General features: G+C 41.5%; 2 protein-coding genes across 6 annotated transcripts in view; one reads left to right on the plus strand and one right to left on the minus strand.

Annotated features, from left to right (window-relative positions):
- LOC111155177 (oxidoreductase NAD binding domain containing 1) overlaps positions 1-12368 on the minus strand; it is a 36898-nt gene extending 24530 nt beyond the window's left edge. For 2 of the 4 annotated variants that reach the window (XM_022515273.1, XM_022515275.1), the window contains exons 1-3: positions 12045-12368; positions 3805-3931; positions 3449-3512 (exon numbers count right to left, since the gene is read on the minus strand). In XM_022515273.1, coding sequence (XP_022370981.1) covers positions 3449-3512; positions 3805-3923 — 183 coding nt within the window. In that variant the 5' untranslated portion in view covers positions 3924-3931; positions 12045-12368. Of the gene's footprint in view, positions 1-3448; positions 3513-3804; positions 3948-5884; positions 5929-12044 lie in introns of those variants that run through there. The other 2 variants (XM_022515274.1, XM_022515272.1) reach the window with 2 other exon arrangements.
- Positions 12369-12630: 262 nt separating this feature from the next.
- Positions 12631-17353, plus strand: LOC111155052 (diphthamide biosynthesis 3). 2 transcript variants are annotated; one of them, XM_022515080.1, is made up of 3 exons: positions 12631-12833; positions 13577-13651; positions 17108-17353. In XM_022515080.1, exons 1-3 carry the CDS (start codon positions 12726-12728, stop codon positions 17171-17173), a joined length of 249 nt encoding a protein of 82 aa, XP_022370788.1. In that variant the 5' UTR covers positions 12631-12725; the 3' UTR covers positions 17174-17353. The 2 variants fall into 2 exon arrangements, with proteins under 2 accessions (XP_022370788.1, XP_022370789.1); XM_022515081.1 differs by lacking the exon at positions 13577-13651.
- Positions 17354-19497: the final 2144 nt, after the last annotated feature.

Raw genomic sequence — 19497 nt, forward strand, 5'->3', positions numbered from 1 at the left:
CAATTTGATATCAAAAATCTGAATTCAAGGCCTGAGGCCCCCACTTACTAAACAAGTCCTTCAAATGTAGGCCACAATGTAATCTGCATCAAAAACAGGGCACTTGAGAGAGAGTGAAACAGGATGACAGCCTGGGCAAATCAGAAAGAAGGGTCATCCCACCTAAATCTCTGAAATCTTCACTTCCTCATCCGTGAAATGGGGTGAGGACCCCTTCACCTCCCTTGCAGGGTGCCTGTGAGAATGAAGTAGCAACTTGTAACAATTCAGTGCTTTGTCAACAAAAAGGTAATGACACACAGAAGGCATTTCTGGAGAAGGCTTATTAGGCTACTAAAAGAAGCAAACTAGTACAACTGAAAAAGGATCAGAGGCTTCTCGGCAGTGAACCAGGGGCATAAAATGAGCCTCTTCTGATCAGACTCCCACTAGAACATGAGGTCAAGGACTTTATGTAACACACTCAGTGCTGCAACCCTAAAACCTAGCCTAGTGTCTGGCATGTCTCCAAACAAATGCATTCGAATTTGTCATTTTAAAAATGCTTTCCTTAGCAAACTCTGCTGTCAAACTGAAGGACAGGGTCCGTCTTGCTCAGTGGGCCGGGCTTCTAGAGGCCAAGCATGGAGTGACCCCTCCAGTGAAATCTTAGTCTCACTTCAACAATCCTTACAGCATTACATAATCTTACTTTTATCTCCTTGACATTTCTAAGGTTACCCAGACTGCTTATTCTTTGAGCCTTAAGAAAAAAAATCTGAACTTGAACACCAACAGTCAAATGTCATCCAACTCAGACCTCAGCTTCCTGCATCAGCATGACCTCAGGCTGGTTACATTTAGAGCCCCAGATAAGAAAGAAGCATTAACATCATAATATGGTCATTCAATAAATTCTTCAGAGGGAACACAAGCCCTAATAAGGAAAAAACCTTTCTGTGTGGGTGAGTACTCTATTCTTTAGCCACTCCTGGAGGGGCAGCAGGGTCCTGAGGCCTAGGAGTCAGAAACAGGGCTGGAGCTTCCCTCAGGGAGAGCCACTAGCTTATCTCCTCGGCTCTGCTTCCTCTTTCATAAAATGCAGATGCCGTCCTGTTCTGAGGCTACCTCACAGACTTGAACTCAAGAGCAAGTGACATGCCAGGAGTCTTTTCTGTAAAGTGCACTTGCAATACAAGTTAAAGGCCAGAGTGGAATGAGTTGGTGATCTATCCAGTTCCATTAGGGCCCAAGCTGAGATGCTGTTCATTTCGGCCAAGTCCAAGGTCAGGCTCCTGCTGTATGGCTAGGAGCCATCCTCTGGAGGAACTGGGATGAGACCCCACAGACCTTATATACCCACTGAAGCTGTAGCCCAGACACCATCTGGCTTTATCCAGCTCCTCCCAGCTCCCATTCTGTTTGGGAGATGAGAAGAAATAAAAATGGAAGAAAAAAAGAATTGCAAATGGAAAATTCTTCTGCCAAGGTCATACCATGGTTGCATTTTCTGACTTCTGGACATTACAATTCTTAACTTTGCAATCACACTATTAGAGCTTACATTAACTTCCTGTGTAGTTTTCTTAAAACTTTACTCAGGGACCCCCAGGTGGCTCAGTTGGTTAAGCATATGCCTTTGGCTCAGGTCCTGATCCCAGGGTCCTGGCATCAGGCTCCCAGCTTGGGGAGGAGTCCACTTCTCTTTCTGCCCCTCCCTCTGCTTGTACACACTCTCTCCCTCCCTCTCTCAAATAAATAAAATCTTTAAAACAACAAACTCCTCTCAAAAAACACCCCAATAGTCTCAATATTTTTGTCCTATAAAATTCTGAAATGCTATTCTAATTCAGGAATTGGCAAGCTATGATCCACAGGCCAAATCTGGGTATTTTGATAAATAATGTTTTACCAGAACATAGTCACTCAGATTTATTTTTGTGTAATGTATGACCACTTCACACTACAAAGGCAGAGTTTCGTAGTTGTATCTAAGACAACACGGCCCATGAAGCCTAAAATACTTACTATCTGGCCCTTTATAGAAAGTATACCAAACCCTATATACCAAAGTATACCAAACAACAGAAAAGAATGTAGTTCAAGCTGGTCAAATAAACTACTTTTTCTTCAAAACTGGCAAGACTTCTTTTTTTTTTTAATTAAAAAAATTTATTTATTTATTTATTTGTCAGAGAGCAAGAGACAGCGAGAGACAGAGAGAGAGAGAGAGCACAAACAGGGGTAGTGGCAGGCAGAGGGAGAAGCAGGCTCCCAGCTGAGCAAGAAGCCCAATGCAGAGCTTGATCCCAGGACCCTGAGCCAAATGTAGATGCTTAACTCACTGAGCTACTCAGGTGTCCCAAGATTTCACTTTTTAAAAAGAAATCCTAACAAGTCACATATTTACAGAATGAGCATTTTTGTATGTTGAGCAAACCAAAAAGAAAAAAAGAATTTTCAGATTTATCATCACTGAGGAAACTGTACTTTCCTCTACATCCATAAATCTATTATGCTGAACTAATCTCAAAAAAAAAAAAAAACATTGGCCTAAAACTGAATCTACAAACACACTACCCCTGATCCCAAAGCAATTTTCTTTAGAATTAGCTTGAAAAATGAGGCCTAAACAATAGTCTTTTACATTAAAGTATTATCTTACTATTAATGCTAAAAATAAAATTCCTGCAACAATATGATGTCTGACCATGTTTATAGAAGTGTTTAATAATTTTTCTTACTGTTTGAATACACAACAACACTAAGCTAAATATATCTAAATATGTGAAGAATTACTCGAAAAGCAAAATCCAATATCCAATTTATGTTTGTAAAACAAAATGGGATTACTCACTGAGTTAAAGGGTGAGGATCCTTTATTTCCCAGCCCTTGACACCCCTTCAGGTGGTAGATTAGCTTTCTAGGGTCTGAATATGGTGGAAAAAAATCTGCACATGGGAAGGATAACAAGAGCTCATCCACCTTCCTTTCTCAGATGTTAGTGCTTTCTCCTCTGATGAAATAAGAAGTTGTTCTAAAGTTGGGATAAGAACAAGGACTTTAAGACATGATGCCAAAAGAAGCAAACAAATAAACAAACAAACAAAAAAAGGAAAAGGTAAGCTACTCATAAAATGTAGGCTGTCAAAGTTCTATCCTTACAATATAACCCTAAACACTACACATGTCCTGAGCGTAGGTCCCTCAGTTGCTGTTATACTCCCTTCATCAAAAATTAATCCATTTATTCTCAGTTTTAAAGGAAAAATGTGAGTATTTAGCTGCCAACTTTACGAATCAGTTGTCATATGTCTTATCAGAAAAGTTCTGAACAAAAGCATAACAAACTTTCCCAGACTGTCCTTCAAAGGGATGGAGCTCATCTACAGCCTCCTCCATGAGCTGGTCATTAACTGTGTGCACTGTCAAGCCTAGAAAAACTTGCCATAGCCCAAAGATACAAACCTCCCGACGAACGACACTGGCAGTTCTCTCCAAGTGATCAGTTTTCCTTTTGGATTTCATTATGCTTTAATAGAAAGTAAAATTAGATTATTAAGTATTATCTTCATAAAAGTAATTAGTTGTCCCTGTAATATCATGATTATCCAAAATACACTAGAACATTACAGATCCTAGAAAGTGGTCAGTGACAATTTGCACATCTAACTCAAGTTTAACAGTCTATGGGTGGCAAGCATTATTTAAGCAAGATGCTCTGCTATGCCTTCAGGAGTCTGATAAGCCTCCCATGACCATCAGCAGGTCAGGTCTTTGAATCACCTCAAATGAGCCAGAAACTCAAAGGGCCAGAAACCCACCTTGTCAGAGTAAGGTGGCGCAAAGTGCTGGATGTCAGTCTCAGTGAAGCAGCCGGACTGCAGATGGTTCCAGAAGAGCTTCGCAACAACCCAGGGACCAAGACAGCAGCACAGGCCATGACACCTCCTGGGCAAACATAAAACTGAAGTTAAAATTTTTTTTTTTTTTTAAAGATTTTATTTATTTATTTGAGAGAGAGAGTATGAGAAGGGGGAGGGTCAGAGGGAGAAGCAGACTCCCTGCCAAGCAGGGAGCCCGATACAGGACTCGATCCCAGGACTCCAGGATCATGACCTGAGCCGAAGGCAGTCGCCCAACCAACTGAGCCACCCAGGCGCCCTGAAGTTAAAATATTTTAAGAAAAAGTAGGGAAATACCAGACTATTTTAGGGGCCAGTGAAGAAGGTTTGGATTTTTGCTTGTAGTGTTATGAGCTGATCTAACAAAACAAAGCAGTTAAAGGCCTAACTCCACTCTGACAAAATTTCTGCCACTATTTAGAGCTGATTCACCTGATCTCCACAGTACATATATATGTAATTAGTGGTACCATCAAATACTCATGCTATTAGTTTCCAAAATCACTAACCAAGCTCATGTGACTAATCTTGTGCTATGATAGGAGAGTAGATTTTATAACTGCCCAATAATTGTACTCTACCCAAACAGCACCACATAAGTCTTTAATATTTCCTGCTAGACGAAGTGCAAGAAGCAAATCTTCCAAGGCCATGAGGATAAACTAACTACATCGATATGCAGGCACACAGATGAGCATCAAATACCACACCGAAAGAAAAGAGTAAAAGCTGGACTCAAAAAAAGCATATGTTGCATGAGTCCAGTCATAAAAAGCACAAAAACAGACTAAATTAATCTATCAAGTTCAAAATCAAGTTAGCATGTACCTTTGGGCAGGTAATAGTGGCAATGCTGTTTCTTAATCTGAATTCTGATGGTGTGGGTATTTTCATTTTGTAAAAATGCATCAAACCACATAAGATTTTTAGGGGATTAAAGATACTCTGTCCAGTACCATAGTGACAGCGATAGATACATGTCTTTATCCGTTTGTCTAAATCCATGGAACATGCCACACAGAGTGAAGTGAACTACAGATTCCGGGTGATTACGCTGTGTCAGGGCAGCTCGACAGCCGTCATGGATGGACCACTCTGGTGGGGGACGCTGACAATGGGGAAAGCTACCCAGGTGTGAAGGCAGGGAAAACATGGAAAATCTCTGTACTTAGCCCTCAATTTTGCTGTAAACTTAGAAATGCTTAAAAAAAAAAAATTAAGTCTTAAAAAAATTAATTTCAAGCTGTCCAAGGATTTATGTACTTCTGTTTCAATAAAATGTTAAAAAACAAAACAAAACCAGAAAAATTACCCAACATTTAAACTTATAGGCTTATCAAAAAAAGAACTGATAGTAAGTCGGATGATATTTTTGGTTCCTACCATTCTGTTGTCCTCTGCCAATTTTTGAGTATTTGTCTCAGATGGTCACATTTAACATATTACACTGCCATATATAGCTGTCCTTTCCTATATTAGAGAATAAATGAAAATGTATATACACAACCTTTTTTCTGAACTTTTTGGAAGATACTATGTAAATTAATTGTAATAAATTTAATGTTAGAAAAATTCAAGCTAAGTGTGCTTACGTTCCTACTCCATATTTGTTAAGTTAGTTCTTCATCGGAAAAATATTTATTAAGAGTCCATTATGTGGCAGACACTGGGGATACAGACATAAATGAAACGAAGACCTTCTGAGGGAGATTATGTTTTAGAAGACAGAGTCAGAAAACAAAAGTAAATAATCAAGTGATATAAAAGTCAGTTATAACCAAGTCATATCAAAAAAGCACTTTCTGACTAAAAGATCTATTTCCTGTCACAGTGTGTCACAGCATCATTGTGGGTAAACATGCTACTCACTTTTCTAAGAAATGAAAAAGCATGAGGCCTTTCACCTCATGTATGACTACTAAATGGTAGTTTCTCTCCTTTGAATGTACTAAACTAAAAATGGGACATTCGTTGTTGAAAGAAGGAAGGCGAAACTTACTTTAGAAGTCCATGAGATTTTAGGAGTCATTAAGTATATGGCTGGCTGACTGCCTGACATGCAACACTTTGGTCCTGGTATTATAGTGAGACCTTTGGATAGACAACAGTTGGAACAAGGGCGGTGTTTCCATATACTGAAATTCTCACAAAGTTCCTGCAATAGCAGAGATGACATGTAAGAACCATGTTCTGGGAAACCGTGAAAAGGCACTCTGGGCTGCAAAAGGCAAGGCTCATTACAATCAGCAAGCATCACCTCACAGCAAGTCTACTCTTCACTACCTCCTTCCCATCAGTTCTTCCTCGTGTTTCCACTTGTCTCTTCTGATTGTTTCCTCTTAATGCTTCCCTTTTTCAGCTTCCTTGGCCTGTCTTTGACTCTTTCTCCTTATGATAACCTGCCCCCCCCACCCCATGAAAGCCCAGAGCAGGGGCCCCTGGGTGGCTTAGTCAGTTAAGTGTCTGCCTTCTGCTCAGGTAATGATCCTGGGATTGAGCCCCATGTCAGGCTCCCTGCTCTCTCTCTCAAATAAATAAATAAAATCTTAAACAAACAAACAAAAAAGACCAGACCAATGGCTGGAATGATAGTTACATGTCACTTAAGGCTAAGTTCCCTGATAAAATTGAACTGATACAGAGTTAACGTGATAACACTGTTTTGCTCAGTTTTTTAGGAAACCATTGCTAAAAAAAATTGTCCTCAAATAAGACACACTTTTTAGTGATTATGCTGTTTAAAGGGTCTACTGCTCAACTGAACTTGAAAATAAAGATGTCTTGGGGCAGGCATCTGGGTGGCTCAATTGGTTAAGCATCTGCCTTTGGCTCAGGATATGATCCCGGGTCCTGGGATAGAGCCCTATATTGGGCTCCCTGCTCAGCAGGGAGTCTGCTTCTCCCTCTCCCTCTGCTTCTTCCTGCTGCTCATGCTCATGCTCTCCCTCTCTCAAATAAATAAACAAAATCTTAAAAAAAAAAAAAAAGAAAGAAATGTTAATTTTTTTATTAACATATAATGTTTTATTTGCCCCAGGGGTACAGTTCTGTGAATCATCAGGATTACACATTTCACAGCATTCACCATAGCACATACCCTTCCCAATGTCCATCACCCAGCCACCCTATCCCTCCCAACGACCCTCAGTTTGTTCATGAGATTAAGAGTCTCTTATGGTTTGCCTCCCTCCAGATCCCATCTTGTTTTATTTTTTCCCTCCCTACCCCCACGACCTCTCACCCTGCCTCTCAAATTCTTCATATCAGCAACATCATATGATAATTGTCTTTCTCTGATTTTCTTAAAGAAATGTTAATTTTTAAAAGCTGTTCTCTTTAAAACTCTAAAATCTGGTTTTTTGAATGCCAGTAAGCATAACCAAGAGTGCCACCTACTGGTTAAAAAAAAGGTATTTTTATCAAATTGTGTTCAGAGGGCCCTCCAAAGCATTAAGGTATTAAAAACAAAATAAAAGGCAAAAATCTACCCATTTTTTGAAATACATCCAATGGTTTCATATATTCAATGTAAGTATTTGATTAGCTATAAAAAGTTAACATACATTAAGGATTTTCTAAAATGATACAAGAATATTCCATCAATGTTTCTATTTTCACAGGCCTTGCCTCAACCAAAAAATTCATACTTAACTCTATTACTGAAACAGGAAATTATCTTATGATAAATAAACAAACCGTATCCACTTAAGCCATAAAAAAAAATTACTGCAGGCAACAGATTAAGATTTAAAATGAACTATACTGGTTTCTGTTCAATAAGTACGCTCATTTTATTTAAGAATTGCTGGAGTGCCAGGCACTATTTTGGGTTTGGAAACACACTAAAGAAGCAGACACAAAGCCCATGTCATCATGAAGCTTTAAGTACAGTGTGTCCAGCCAATGATAGTAAACAGATAATTAATGAGACAAACATAGATTACAATAAGCATGATAAAGGAAATGAGTGGAGGAATATCAGGAAAGCGCACTCTCAAGAGACATCTGAGCTGAGACCTGAAGGATGAGGAAGAGGCAACCATTCTGACATAAGGACAGAGCCAGCAGGCAGAGGCTCAATCACAGAAACAAGCCTACTATGTTACAGGAATCACAACCAGTATGACTGGTGAGCGGGGAGCTAGGTGACAGTGACAAGAGGTTAAGTCCAGCAGACAGACATGTGGTAGATCATATCAGACCACGGACAGAATATTTACTCTAAGAGCAATGGGAAGCAACTGAAGGGTCTGAGTAAGCCTGGAAAGGTTTACATTAAAGGATCTAATCTGCATCTGACAGAACAACCTAATTTACATTTACATCAAAAGAGCACTCAAGCTACTGTGTGAAGAATGGATCATAGAGGGAGAGTCTCCAGTTAGAAGGTTCCCGTCCAAAAGGAAAGCAGAATAAAGTTATGAGATGGCAGAAGTAGATGAACAGGGAGCGTATTTTGGAATCAGAGCCCTGCACTTGGTAACAGATTGGGTAAGGTGTGAGAATAGTTAAAAAAAGAAAGACAGGTAGAGAGAGAGAACCCAAGAATGTCTCGTAGAGCATTTATACACTGAAATAAAGTAAATTCACAGAACTATCATGGCACCTGTTGATTCAGAACCCTAAGTGTCACTGAGGAAGCAAAGGGGCTCCCAGCATCTAGCTTTTGGTAAGGGAACCCTAGCAGTACCAAAGTTACAGAGTGCTTGACCTGAAATGGGTGAAACAAAGCTCAGATCTGATTCCTTCCTATTTTTTCATCTTGAGCAAATCACCTCTTAAAATTTTTTAATTGGAATGCCAATACCACTTCACTGGATTGCTGAGAGGAACAAATGTCCTGGCAAGCAAGAGTGTTACTAAGAATCAGGTCAATCCCATTAACCCCTGCCCTCTGCTCCCTGCGGAACTCCACCTAGAGACGGTGGGATACCACCAATAACAACTCCCCTCAGCCTGATACACAACCTCATTCACAAAACAGTTTCTATTCAGAATTATGAACTAAGTTCTAAGTTCGATCACATGCTGAGAATTTTGGTCATTTTCCACAGCAGCAGTGTTAACATTTTATGATTGAAAAAGAATTTTTTTTTCTCATTAAGCTTTTAATGGGTCTCAAAATTCTGTGACAGATTTTTGGTTGTTTCCATTAAAAAGTACTGATTTTAAAAACTAATAACTTAAAACTGCCATATGCACAAAAAAACACAAATGGTCCGCAAAACACTCTTCTTTCCTTCTGGAGGTTTTAGGATGCATTGCTATCATTACCCATTTACTACTAAACGTAAATGGGCAATAGATACAAATAGTTCTGAGGCCATTCTTGCACCACTGAGTAAGACTGGGGTGGCATGAATGGGGGATCATATTCATTTAGCCTTCTGAGCTTTCTGGGCAGACTTGGTGACCTTGCCAGCTCCAGCTGTCTTCTTGTCCACTGCTTTGATGACACCCACAGCAACTGTCTGTCTCGTGTCATGAACAGCAAAACAGTCCAGAGGATGAGTCAGAGAAGCTCTCAACACACATAGGCTTGCCAGGAACCATATCAACGACGGCAGCATCACCAGATTTCAAGAACTTGGGACCATCTTCGGCTTTTTTCCGGAACGACAATCTATCTTCTCCTTCAGCTCAGCAAGCTTACAATCAATGTGAGCTGTGTGACAATCCAGCACAGATTTGGTCTGGATAGTTCAGGATAATCACCTGAGCCATGAAGCCAGCTGCTTCCATGGGTGGGTCATTTTTGCTGTCACCAGCCCCACTGCCACGCCGAACATCTTCGACAGATATGTTCTTGACACAGAAGCCCACGCTGTCTCCAGGAAGAGCCACACTCAAAGCCTCATGGTACATTTCAACAGACTTGACTTCTTTGTGAATTATAAGTTTGTGATTGCAACTGATCCTATAGCAACTAGTAAATCTACTTTGGTCCTACCCTCACAGTCCAAAAATGGCTCATTACAAAACATTTCCACTCCCTTCTAGGAATCAAAGTAAAATTTAGTAGTCATTGTGATGTTTTATTTTAAAATGTTAGGTGGAGTAAAACAAACAAACAAACAAACAAATAAACAAACAAAAAAACTGCATTACATGTTTGGTTATAGGTTTTACTTTCTTCAGGACAACATGAACTCAAACTGGGCAGCACCATACAGAGAATCCCCTCTGGCAGACAAGGCCTATGGCCAAAAGACAGCAGGATGAAAGCAGTATGGAAAGCCAAGCAGACTCCCAAATCTAGGTTTCAAGGGCACCAGCACTGCTCTAGCCAGACAATCTCAGCAGTCTGCAGAGCTTCAGGGCTGCTATGTTTCATCTAGTTCTGCTTCAATGCCATCATATCACAGATGACAGCAAAGTTAATTAAGAGCCTAAGTTCTAGCATCTGACAGATCTGAGTTCTCACCACAATTTACTGCCACTTACCAGCTTTGCCTCCTTATGTAAGTTCTTCAGCCCCTGGTTTCCCAATGTTGATGATGGGATTAATGATACCTACACCTCACTGGCTGTTTAATGACATCATGTATACAAAACATTTGATACAGTGCCTCACACATAGAGTCCATTATTACTGAGAAGTGGTCCATTAGTTTTTCTTTTCCCATTTTAGGTAATACACACTCCAAAAAAGTTGGGAAGTTACAAGGAAATTATAAAAAAAAAATTTACCCAACAACGCCTATAACTTCCAAGGCTATTAACCACAAATTTTAAAATTCCCCAGCATATCGTTTTTGCTAAGTCCAAATTGCTTTCAAAGAGGTCTATCAGTTCATACTTCCAAGCACCAAATATGAATGCAATCATTTCTGTACATTCAAAAATGGCTCATCTTTAATTTGTACGTACTCATGCTGAGAGGTACGGAAGAACTAAAGATGATTCCCAACCTCAAAATGATCACTGGGACTACAGAACAGACCCTGGAAAACTCTCCCTTGTCTTCCTGTCTCCAAGGGACTACCTGGAAAGTATCTGTGCCTATAGATATACAGGGAGCAGCCACGGAGCTGGGTGGGCTTTGCTGGGATTTCTCCTCTGCCCAGTTACACCAGAATCACCCCAGTTAAGCCTCAACAAGTTTCACAAGTGTTTCCTAACTACCGGGTAGATCTTCAATTATCCAAAATGTGAGGCCTTTGGGATAACCTTCCAGAAACTTCTTAAATGTAACTTCTTGATTTTCTCCCAAAGACTCCTCTGCCTTCAGGTTTTCAAGCCTCAAACCAGGTGCAGCTTCAACTCAGTATGCACAAAATTGGTAGCTTCATGCAAACCTGAGTATGTGTATATAAATAAGAAGAGGAATGTGTATACATGTAAGTATTACATGAAACATACCATGTAAATATAAAGGAAACATAATATATATAAACCAGTAAATCTCGTAATTTCCATGCAAAAGTAGAATGTTAGATCTGTATGTGATCTTGCATATCATCTCTAATCCAAACCTTTTTTAGTCAATAGACAAAATAAGGCCCAAAAGAATGTAAATATCTAGCTCCCAGAGCCAGCTCCCAACAGTCAGAGTCTGATCCCAGACCTATTTCTCAAAGTATCTTTTCCACTGCACTGCATTCCTTCTCTACCGAAATTTGAATAACTGTGTGGTGATGGAGCAATATCCCCACGGAATGTGGTTGTATTAAAACAGGCAATACCATTGCTTTCAAGACAAACCACCATTTATTTGCATTCCCTTTTAATGTATAGAGGCCTCATGGTAGTATCTGCTGGTGACATTCCTTTTACAAAGAAGAAACCGTCGTTCAAATAAACTAAGTAGTTTGTCTCCAGGCTTCGGGGACAGACAGGACCTTCATTTCCTAAATGAGTGATTTTTCTCAAGATATCCAACTCTCTGTATCTCAGTTTGGAGGTTAATAATATGGAATAACATCTAAACTCCCGGGGTTGATGTTAAGAATCGTACCCAGAGCGACAACCTGGTACATAGCAAACTCCCCATAATAAAAGGGGATGTTATTACTATTTTACAAATCACTGTCATAATAATGATATGCTTGGCAAACACAGGACTAGAACGCAATCTGCCTTCACTCTCTTGGTCCTCTCGACAACACAGGTTAGGGTATTTGAAGATAACCCTGGGTGAGGAAGAGCTGGGGGTGTACCTGAGTAGGCGAGTGCAGCCACAAACTACAAGGCAGGCGTCGCCCTGAGCTCAAGGTCACTCGGTGAATCAAAATTCCAAGAGAACTTTTCGTCCGTCACCGGGGACGCAGGCAGGGAGGTCCGAGAGGCAGAGGTTCTCCGGCCGCCGCCTGAGACCCAGCAAAAGAGCGACTCCCCAAGGACGTCAAGGGCCGGGTCGATGCCACCGATTCCGCGGACCCAGCTTAAAGCCTCTCTAAGCTCCGCGGCCTTGAGGACGGCGGCCGCAGAAAGAGACCTCCGCACGGCTCGCGCCGCGGGAACCAAGCAAGCCGACCTGCCGAACTCCGCCACCCTCTCCGGGAACTTCCGGTGACGTGACGTCACAGCAGCGCGAGCTACCCTCACATTTTATTGGTCAGTAACGCGGACCGCCCGCGCGGAGCGCACAGAACCACGCCGCGAGCCGCCACATCCAGTGTCTCCGCCTCCTAGCTCCGCCATCTCCATGGGGACCGCCACCCGGTCACCCATTTGGCCTCCGAGGCCGGAGTTGCGTCATTGTCTATGCGCCGGAAGCGATCGCTCCTGAGCCGGCGCCGGCTGACAACACCCGGCTGGGATCAGCGCGGGCGAAGTTAGACCTTCTCGGGCAAGTGTCGGCTGGCGAGGGCTACGGACCTCTGCCGGCCCCTGGGACAATGTCCGTGTTTCACGACGAAGTAGAGATCGAGGACTTCCAATATGACGAAGACTCGGAGGCATATTTTTACCCCTGCCCGTGTGGGGATAACTTCTGCATTACCAAGGTAACTTCAGAGTCCCGCCCGGCGGTTCGTCGGAGCAGACGCGTTTGCTCTTCCTCGTTCCTTCCGCGGTTCTGTTACCTTGCGGCTCACACGCCCTCTTTATCCTGTCTCTGAGTCCCCGTAAAGTTGATACTTTGATCTGTCAGTGGGCGCATCGTCCGGGCCTTTAGTCTGGCCGAGGGGTGGAGGGGGGGGTGGGAAAGGCTGGATGGCCGGAGCATGAGTCTTGCCCTCCTTCCCCATTTAGGGTCCCACTTGCTGGGATAGTTATTTGGAGGCAGGGTTACGTTGTTGTCATCTCAGGGGTTTGAGGCGACGAACCTTGGCTAACCTTCCTGGGTCAGGTCTGGTCTTTTTTTGAGAGAGGGAGTAGGGGCGGGGTGGGGGTGGGGTTACGGCATAGGAGCCGAGGTAGGAGAGAGAGAATCTTAAGCGGGCTCCAGGCCCAGCACGGAGCTGGGGTGGGGCTCGACCTCAGGACCCCCAGATCATGACCTGAGCTGAAATTAAGAGTTGGTTGCTTAACCGACTGAGCCACCAAGGAGCCCCTCTTCCTGGGTATTTTTAAGTACCGCTTGGCCGGAAGAACGGAGTTGGTATTTCTCTGGGCAGGCCTTTTTGTCCCTCACAGGCCTTTTAGGGAGGTGAGCCACAAAGGAGCTTGCCCCTAGGGGTGGAAGGAGTTTGGAAGGAGGAAATCGCAAAGGGAAGACAATACCAAACGTTTTTTTATTTTGTTTTAGGAAGATTTGGAGAATGGGGAAGACGTGGCAACCTGTCCTAGCTGCTCTCTTATTATAAAAGTGATTTATGACAAGGTAAGTAGTTGAATTTTAAAAGGTGTCAGGGAAGGTTGTGAGGCAAGGACCTAGAGCGATCTATCTGTAAGTGCTGGAGAATATTTCTTGACAGTGTGTTAGGTAAATGTTATGTTTTTTTTTTTTTTAAACAAATTTTATCCCCCCCCAAAAAAAACCAAAAAATTTTAAAAATATTACTAAATAGCTGTATTGTAAATCATAACTTGAAAAACTCAAATTAATTAACTCATTTTAGCTTTTGAGAAGGAAAGAAAACTGCACTGTAGTTAATGAAAATTGTTGATTACTTGTTAAATAGAAAAATAATATTTAATTGACAGTCTATTTCTCCTTTATTTAATAAGTAATTAAAATTGTCAGAGCTCCTATACTTATTTTGGAGGGAACAGTTGTATAGTATTTCTTACTTGGCTTCTACGTATAGAATTCCGCATTATCTTGTTTGAGGTATGTCATAGCTGCAATTTTACAATTTCATTTTGGCCTTTAATTTACTTACTGTTTTTCACTCAAAGATATTGACAGTAGAAAACAAATGTTCAATAAGAACAATAAGCCCATCTCTACCACAGCTTTTGGCCAGTATTTTGAATGGAGTCTTAAGTAAAAAGCTTTAACAGGATTTTTTCATTTTTCCTTTTTTTTTTTTTTAAATATGATTGACATATAATGGAGGTTAACATTCTTAAGGCTGAACCCTAATCTGAGTATAGGGAATGTAGCACCAGGCACTTAGTCTCATGTGACAAGCTTGCTATAATTTAGAAGTTTAAAGATTTATTCTTATATCAAAATGTGTTCTAGAACAAAAACAACAGGGTAAGGGAGATTAGGAGTGCTGGTAGGAGAAGAAGTTTCAATTTTAAATAGGGTGATCAGGGCAGGCCTTATTAAGAAAGGCCTTATCAAACGTAGATTGAAAGAGGTGAGGAAGTGAGCCCTGGGGGATAAAAAGCAGTCCAGCAAAGGGAACTTTGAGTGGACAGACCCTAAGGCAGGAACGTGTCTGATTTTATTGAGGAACATCAAGTGTGACCAGAGCAGAATAGATGAAAGTGAGAGAGTAGCCCAGGAGGAAAGTAGCAGAGTTGGGCAGATCACAAAGGTATTTGTGGGCCACTTTAAAGACTTTGACTTTTGCTGTGAATGACTTGGGGAACCATTGGAGGATTCTCAAGCAAGGGAGTGCTACAATCCAACTTAAGTTATAATAGAGTGACTTTGGCTGCTGTGTTCAGAGTAGACTGTGTGGAAGCAAGGATAGGAGTTAGGATATAGCAAAGGTAGCAATTAGGAGGCCCTTAGATAACCAGAGTTGGAGATGGATGGCTTGGACCAAGCTGTGGCACTGGAGGTGGTGAAAGGTGGTTGGATTCTGAATACACTTTAAAGGATAAGGATTATTTTTACTGATTGAATATAGAATATGAGAGGAATCAAAAATGATTTCAACATTTGTGGCCTTCATAACTGGAAGGATGCATTTACCATCAACTGATGGGGAAGTGTCTGCAGGCTTAGGGGCTAGAGTTAGGCATACTAAGTTTAGGAGGTCTTTTTTTGATCCAGTTGGAGAGCAAGTGAGAAAGCAACTGGATATGCAGGTCTACTGTTCAAAGAGAGAGATCAGCTAGTCCTGTAAATTTGGGAATTATCAGTATATAAATAGCATTTAGAGCCATGAGATTGGAAGAGATCACCAGGGCTGTGAATATAGGTAGAGATGGACAAAAGAAAGGACTGAGCTCTGCCATTCCCAATATTTAAAGGTCAGGGAAGAAAGTGGGGAATCAGCAAGCTGGCCAAAAAGGAAGGAGGAGGAAACCAGCTTCCAGGATATGGTAGAGGAAAGTGAACAACCTTATCAGATGCCACTGATAGATAACTGGAAATTAACCATTGGCTTTAACAGCTTTAACTGGGAGGCCATTTGTATGGTGGTAAGAGCAGTTTTGATGAAGTAATAGAGACGGAGCCTGATTGGTGGAAAGCTTACTGGAGAGAAGAAGAGAAGAATTTGAAGTAGCAAGCATAGATGTTTTTTTCAAGGAGTTTGCTGCAAAGGGGAGTAGAGACATGGGGCCTGTTGATAGAGGATCAGTAGAGGGTTTAAGGTGGTAGACATTCAGCTGTGTCGGTGAATATAGACACAGGAAGTTAGATTTAACCAGGTTGGTGGTTTTGTCAAGTAGCTAGGAGGGAGTGACAGAAGGATTGTGAGAATTGACCATGGACTTTAAACTGGGTCCAGAAGACACAGAGAGGAGCAGTGATGATATATGTCATGACATAAGAGTCAAAATTGGTGGGTTATAGGGAAGGAAGGAGAACAGTGGCTGAAAGGAGCAACCAGGCCCTCCTCCTGTCTCTGTGGTACCAGTACTCTGAGAGAACTCCCAGCCACTGGGGAGGTTGTAGGGGAAGCAGTGTCTTTAGGGGATGGCCTGTTCTCAGACTCAGCGTTATGGTCATTTGGGGCAGAATAACTCTCTGCTGTACAGAGCTGTCCAGTGCATTGTAGGGTGTTTAGTAGCATTCCTGGCCTCTACCATTAGACGCCAGTAGCAGTTCCCCAGAATGTCTCCAGATATTGCCACATGTCCCCTGGAGACAATATCAGCACACCCCTCCCACTACCTCTTGAGAACCACTGTGTTAGAGGCAGAAGGTGTGGGAATGTTTTAAGGAAGGGGTTGAGAATATGGAGCAATGTGCTGATTAACAGATCATAAATTCCAAAGAGGAAGTTGGGGTTGGGGAGGAGGCCTCAGGTGCTGGGCAGGAGTGAAAGCGTGGACACGATGTGGACTGACCCTGCTGGGGATCAGCCTACACGAAATGAGGGGTAAACTGGAAAGCACAGGTGTCTTGTGGTAGTAGACAGAAGCCAGGATACATAATCAGAGACTGAACTTCATTTACAACGTATATGACCCTGCAGGTTATCTGGTCAGGAAACAAAGAGCTACCCCTTTTAGTTGGAAGAAGTGAGTACCTTGAAGAGGATAGGTCTTCAAATGACTGAATAGTAAAGTGGAGAAGTTTTAGTGTAGTAATTAATACAGAAACTTAAGATGTGATATATCTTTACAAATAAGGCGTTTTAAGTGTGAATTCAGGGCTAAAAACTGAAAAGCACTTTTAAGATTATAATTCTGGTGCTGACGTGGATTCTTTGAATAAGGACAAAGTGGTGTAGCAATGAAAAATGAACAGACCTTCCGGGCCCATAGCTGGCTCAGTTGGAAGAGCATGCAACTCTTGCTCTCGGGCATGTGAGTTCTAGCCCTATGTTAGGTGTAGAGATGACTGAAAACTAAATAAACCTTGAAACAACAAAAAAAATTTTTTTAAACCTTAATAGCTAGATTGATTCTGCAACAAAACTAAAGTCAAATATTGATGCATTTATGATACACTCAGTAATTAATATAATTTCTTACTCTGTCTTAGGATCAATTTATGTGTGGAGAAACAGTGTCACCCCCTTCCACCCACAAGGAATTAGTTAAATGCTAAAGAGGACTTTAGGAATCTACATCCTGAACATTTGGGAATGAGCCAAGCTGGAAAAATCAAATGCAAAGTCACCGGCTTCCTTCATGGGAACAACTTCCATAGTTGGCTGTGCCATTAGCGTGTGGCTCCTTAACATTGGCTGCTGAGTTCATCTCCAATTAAAGAAGCAAGTCCATGACATGACATGCCTGGATTTTGTGCTTAGAACTTTGAATTGGAAATGTTCTCCATTTTCCATGTGAGTTTAAAGGAAGATCTTTTCAAATCAGTGCTTTCTTTCTCTCAGTATCATTTTTGTGTCTTACACCTGATTTCTTCCTTATCCGATAACAGCATCATCTACCTCAAAGTCATTAGGATTCCTTAATAAAAGGGGGGATTATATTTTTGGCTTAGTTATTAAGATTATTAGAATTAGCCCTTTCTTTGAAATTGGACATCCTCTTTGCCATTCTAAACTTAAGCAAATTTGTTGCTTTGTCCCACTGTGTTTTCAGGTCCCACACCAAGCCAGTCTGCTCAGTCTTGCATTCATAAGAACTCAGTTCCTGTTCTGCGTAGCATACCATTTCCATTGTACTTCCTGCATTCAGTTCTGGTCACGGTATTATAGAGAAAGTGTACTAAGCTCATAATTTTTCCAGAGCCCGAAGATAGAAAGTAAGGTCAAAAAGTGAAATGGTCAAGGAATTGAAAGTTTCCTTATCCATATTCTACATGTGCCTTGAAAATTGGGACAAGATAACAAGAAAAGCAGCCAAATGAACTGAAGTTGGAAGTAGAACAAAAAGAAAAATTTGCCAACTTAGTAAATTGAATGCTTCAGTGGCTTTGCCAGATCCGAGCAGACCATATTTGTGTGATCTGGGTCTTGTCTGTCACACTGTGTTTAGCTAAGGCTAATGACATGGTGTGAGAGAGGGCCCCCTGTCAAGGCTTCGTGGCTGGCAGCAGCGCTTTCGGCGTCCCCTCGGCATCGGGTCACTAGCCCTGAAACGTACAGCTGCTACAACAGCTCTTGCGGAGGATGAACCTGAAGATGAGATGCCTGTTCTAAATAAATGTGTCCCTAGGGACACATCTAACCAGTGTTTATAGGCTGTAACTGAACCAGACATCCACTCTTACAGAGAGATGTTGCCCTGGAAAAAAAACAGATTTATAAAGGCAGGCTATCAGTCCTCCTTTGCTGTGGATAATAGCAAGAAATTAGAATCACATGAAAATCCAAAGATGTCTTTCATATACACAACTTTGCAGTGTGTTTCTAAAATTTTAAAAAACAAAAAACAAACAAAACAACCTCACTGATGCTTGGCAGGTTGTTTTGGGAACAGCTCCTGCAATTAAAAAAAAAAAACAGCTTGCCAGAATGTGACCATTCTGACTGTTCTACTACTGGTTGATAAATGGGCTGCATTAGTCTAAGACCTAATAATTCACCAAAAATTGTATGTCAGAAGGACGGGGTACATTATGTATTATTATATGACATTCTTCATGGCATGAGAAGTCTCATGGCTATTTGGGGACATTGATGTCCCAGAATCCACCCGTGGATTAGAGCCAGTGGCAGCTCAGACGAAGAGAGCATGGTATATGTTACCTCGTGGGAATGAACTTCAAAGAGCAAAGAACTGTTCCATGCTCAATTTTGTTGGTTTTATAGATACCGGTAATACCAGCTCCTTTGGCTGATGATGAATTTAAAACAAACGGGCACCCTTGATGTGAATGTCGAAGGAATAAAAGTTGCCCCACTCCAAACATTCCAGTAGGAGTGAATTAAACTGCACTGGCAATCAGTGACCAGCGGTAATCCTGCAGTGATGGGAGTGAGTTCATTTCTAAAGCAACTGAGTTACTAAATTTGCTAACTACAAAAGAACTTTTCTGTTAAGCAGAAAGTAAAACCAAGGTCTTTCAGACACGACTAGAGTTCTGTGTGATATTCTGTGCCTTGTGCACCTTACCAGACATTTCAGACCACCTCTGAGAACTGATCTGTAATCCATGCTCTGTCTCTTGCTAACTTTGTAGTCTTTGGCAAGGCCAGTGGATTCGTCATCTCTCCAATTAGGAGACTAGATCAGGGGATTTTTAAACTGTCGGTATTATAACTTGCAGGAGCTGAAATGATAATTGAAACCTTTATAGACTCAAAACTAAATCATGAACTACTAGAGAAGGACAGTGCTTCTTTATAACTTGATGTCACCACACTTCTGAGTTTGCAAATAAAGTCAGCTATTTAAAGGATTCTGTGTATATTTTAGTGTGCACATTTGGAAGCAGTTTTCCTGGGAAGCACCCAACACTTTTGA

The sequence above is a fragment of the Enhydra lutris genome, unplaced genomic scaffold, assembly GCF_002288905.1.
Source record: "Enhydra lutris kenyoni isolate GAN:26980312 unplaced genomic scaffold, ASM228890v2 scaffoldscaffold39, whole genome shotgun sequence".
Lineage (NCBI taxonomy): Eukaryota > Metazoa > Chordata > Mammalia > Carnivora > Mustelidae > Enhydra > Enhydra lutris.

Coding starts and splice junctions, on each gene's coding strand:
- LOC111155052 (XM_022515080.1), top strand. CDS start 12,726: ATGTCCGTGTTTCACGACGAAGTAGAGATCGAGGACTTCCAATATGAC. Junction 12,834..13,576: donor ATAACTTCTGCATTACCAAG/GTAACTTCAGAG, acceptor ATTTTGTTTTAG/GAAGATTTGGAGAATGGGGA. Junction 13,652..17,107: donor TAAAAGTGATTTATGACAAG/GTAAGTAGTTGA, acceptor ACTCTGTCTTAG/GATCAATTTATGTGTGGAGA.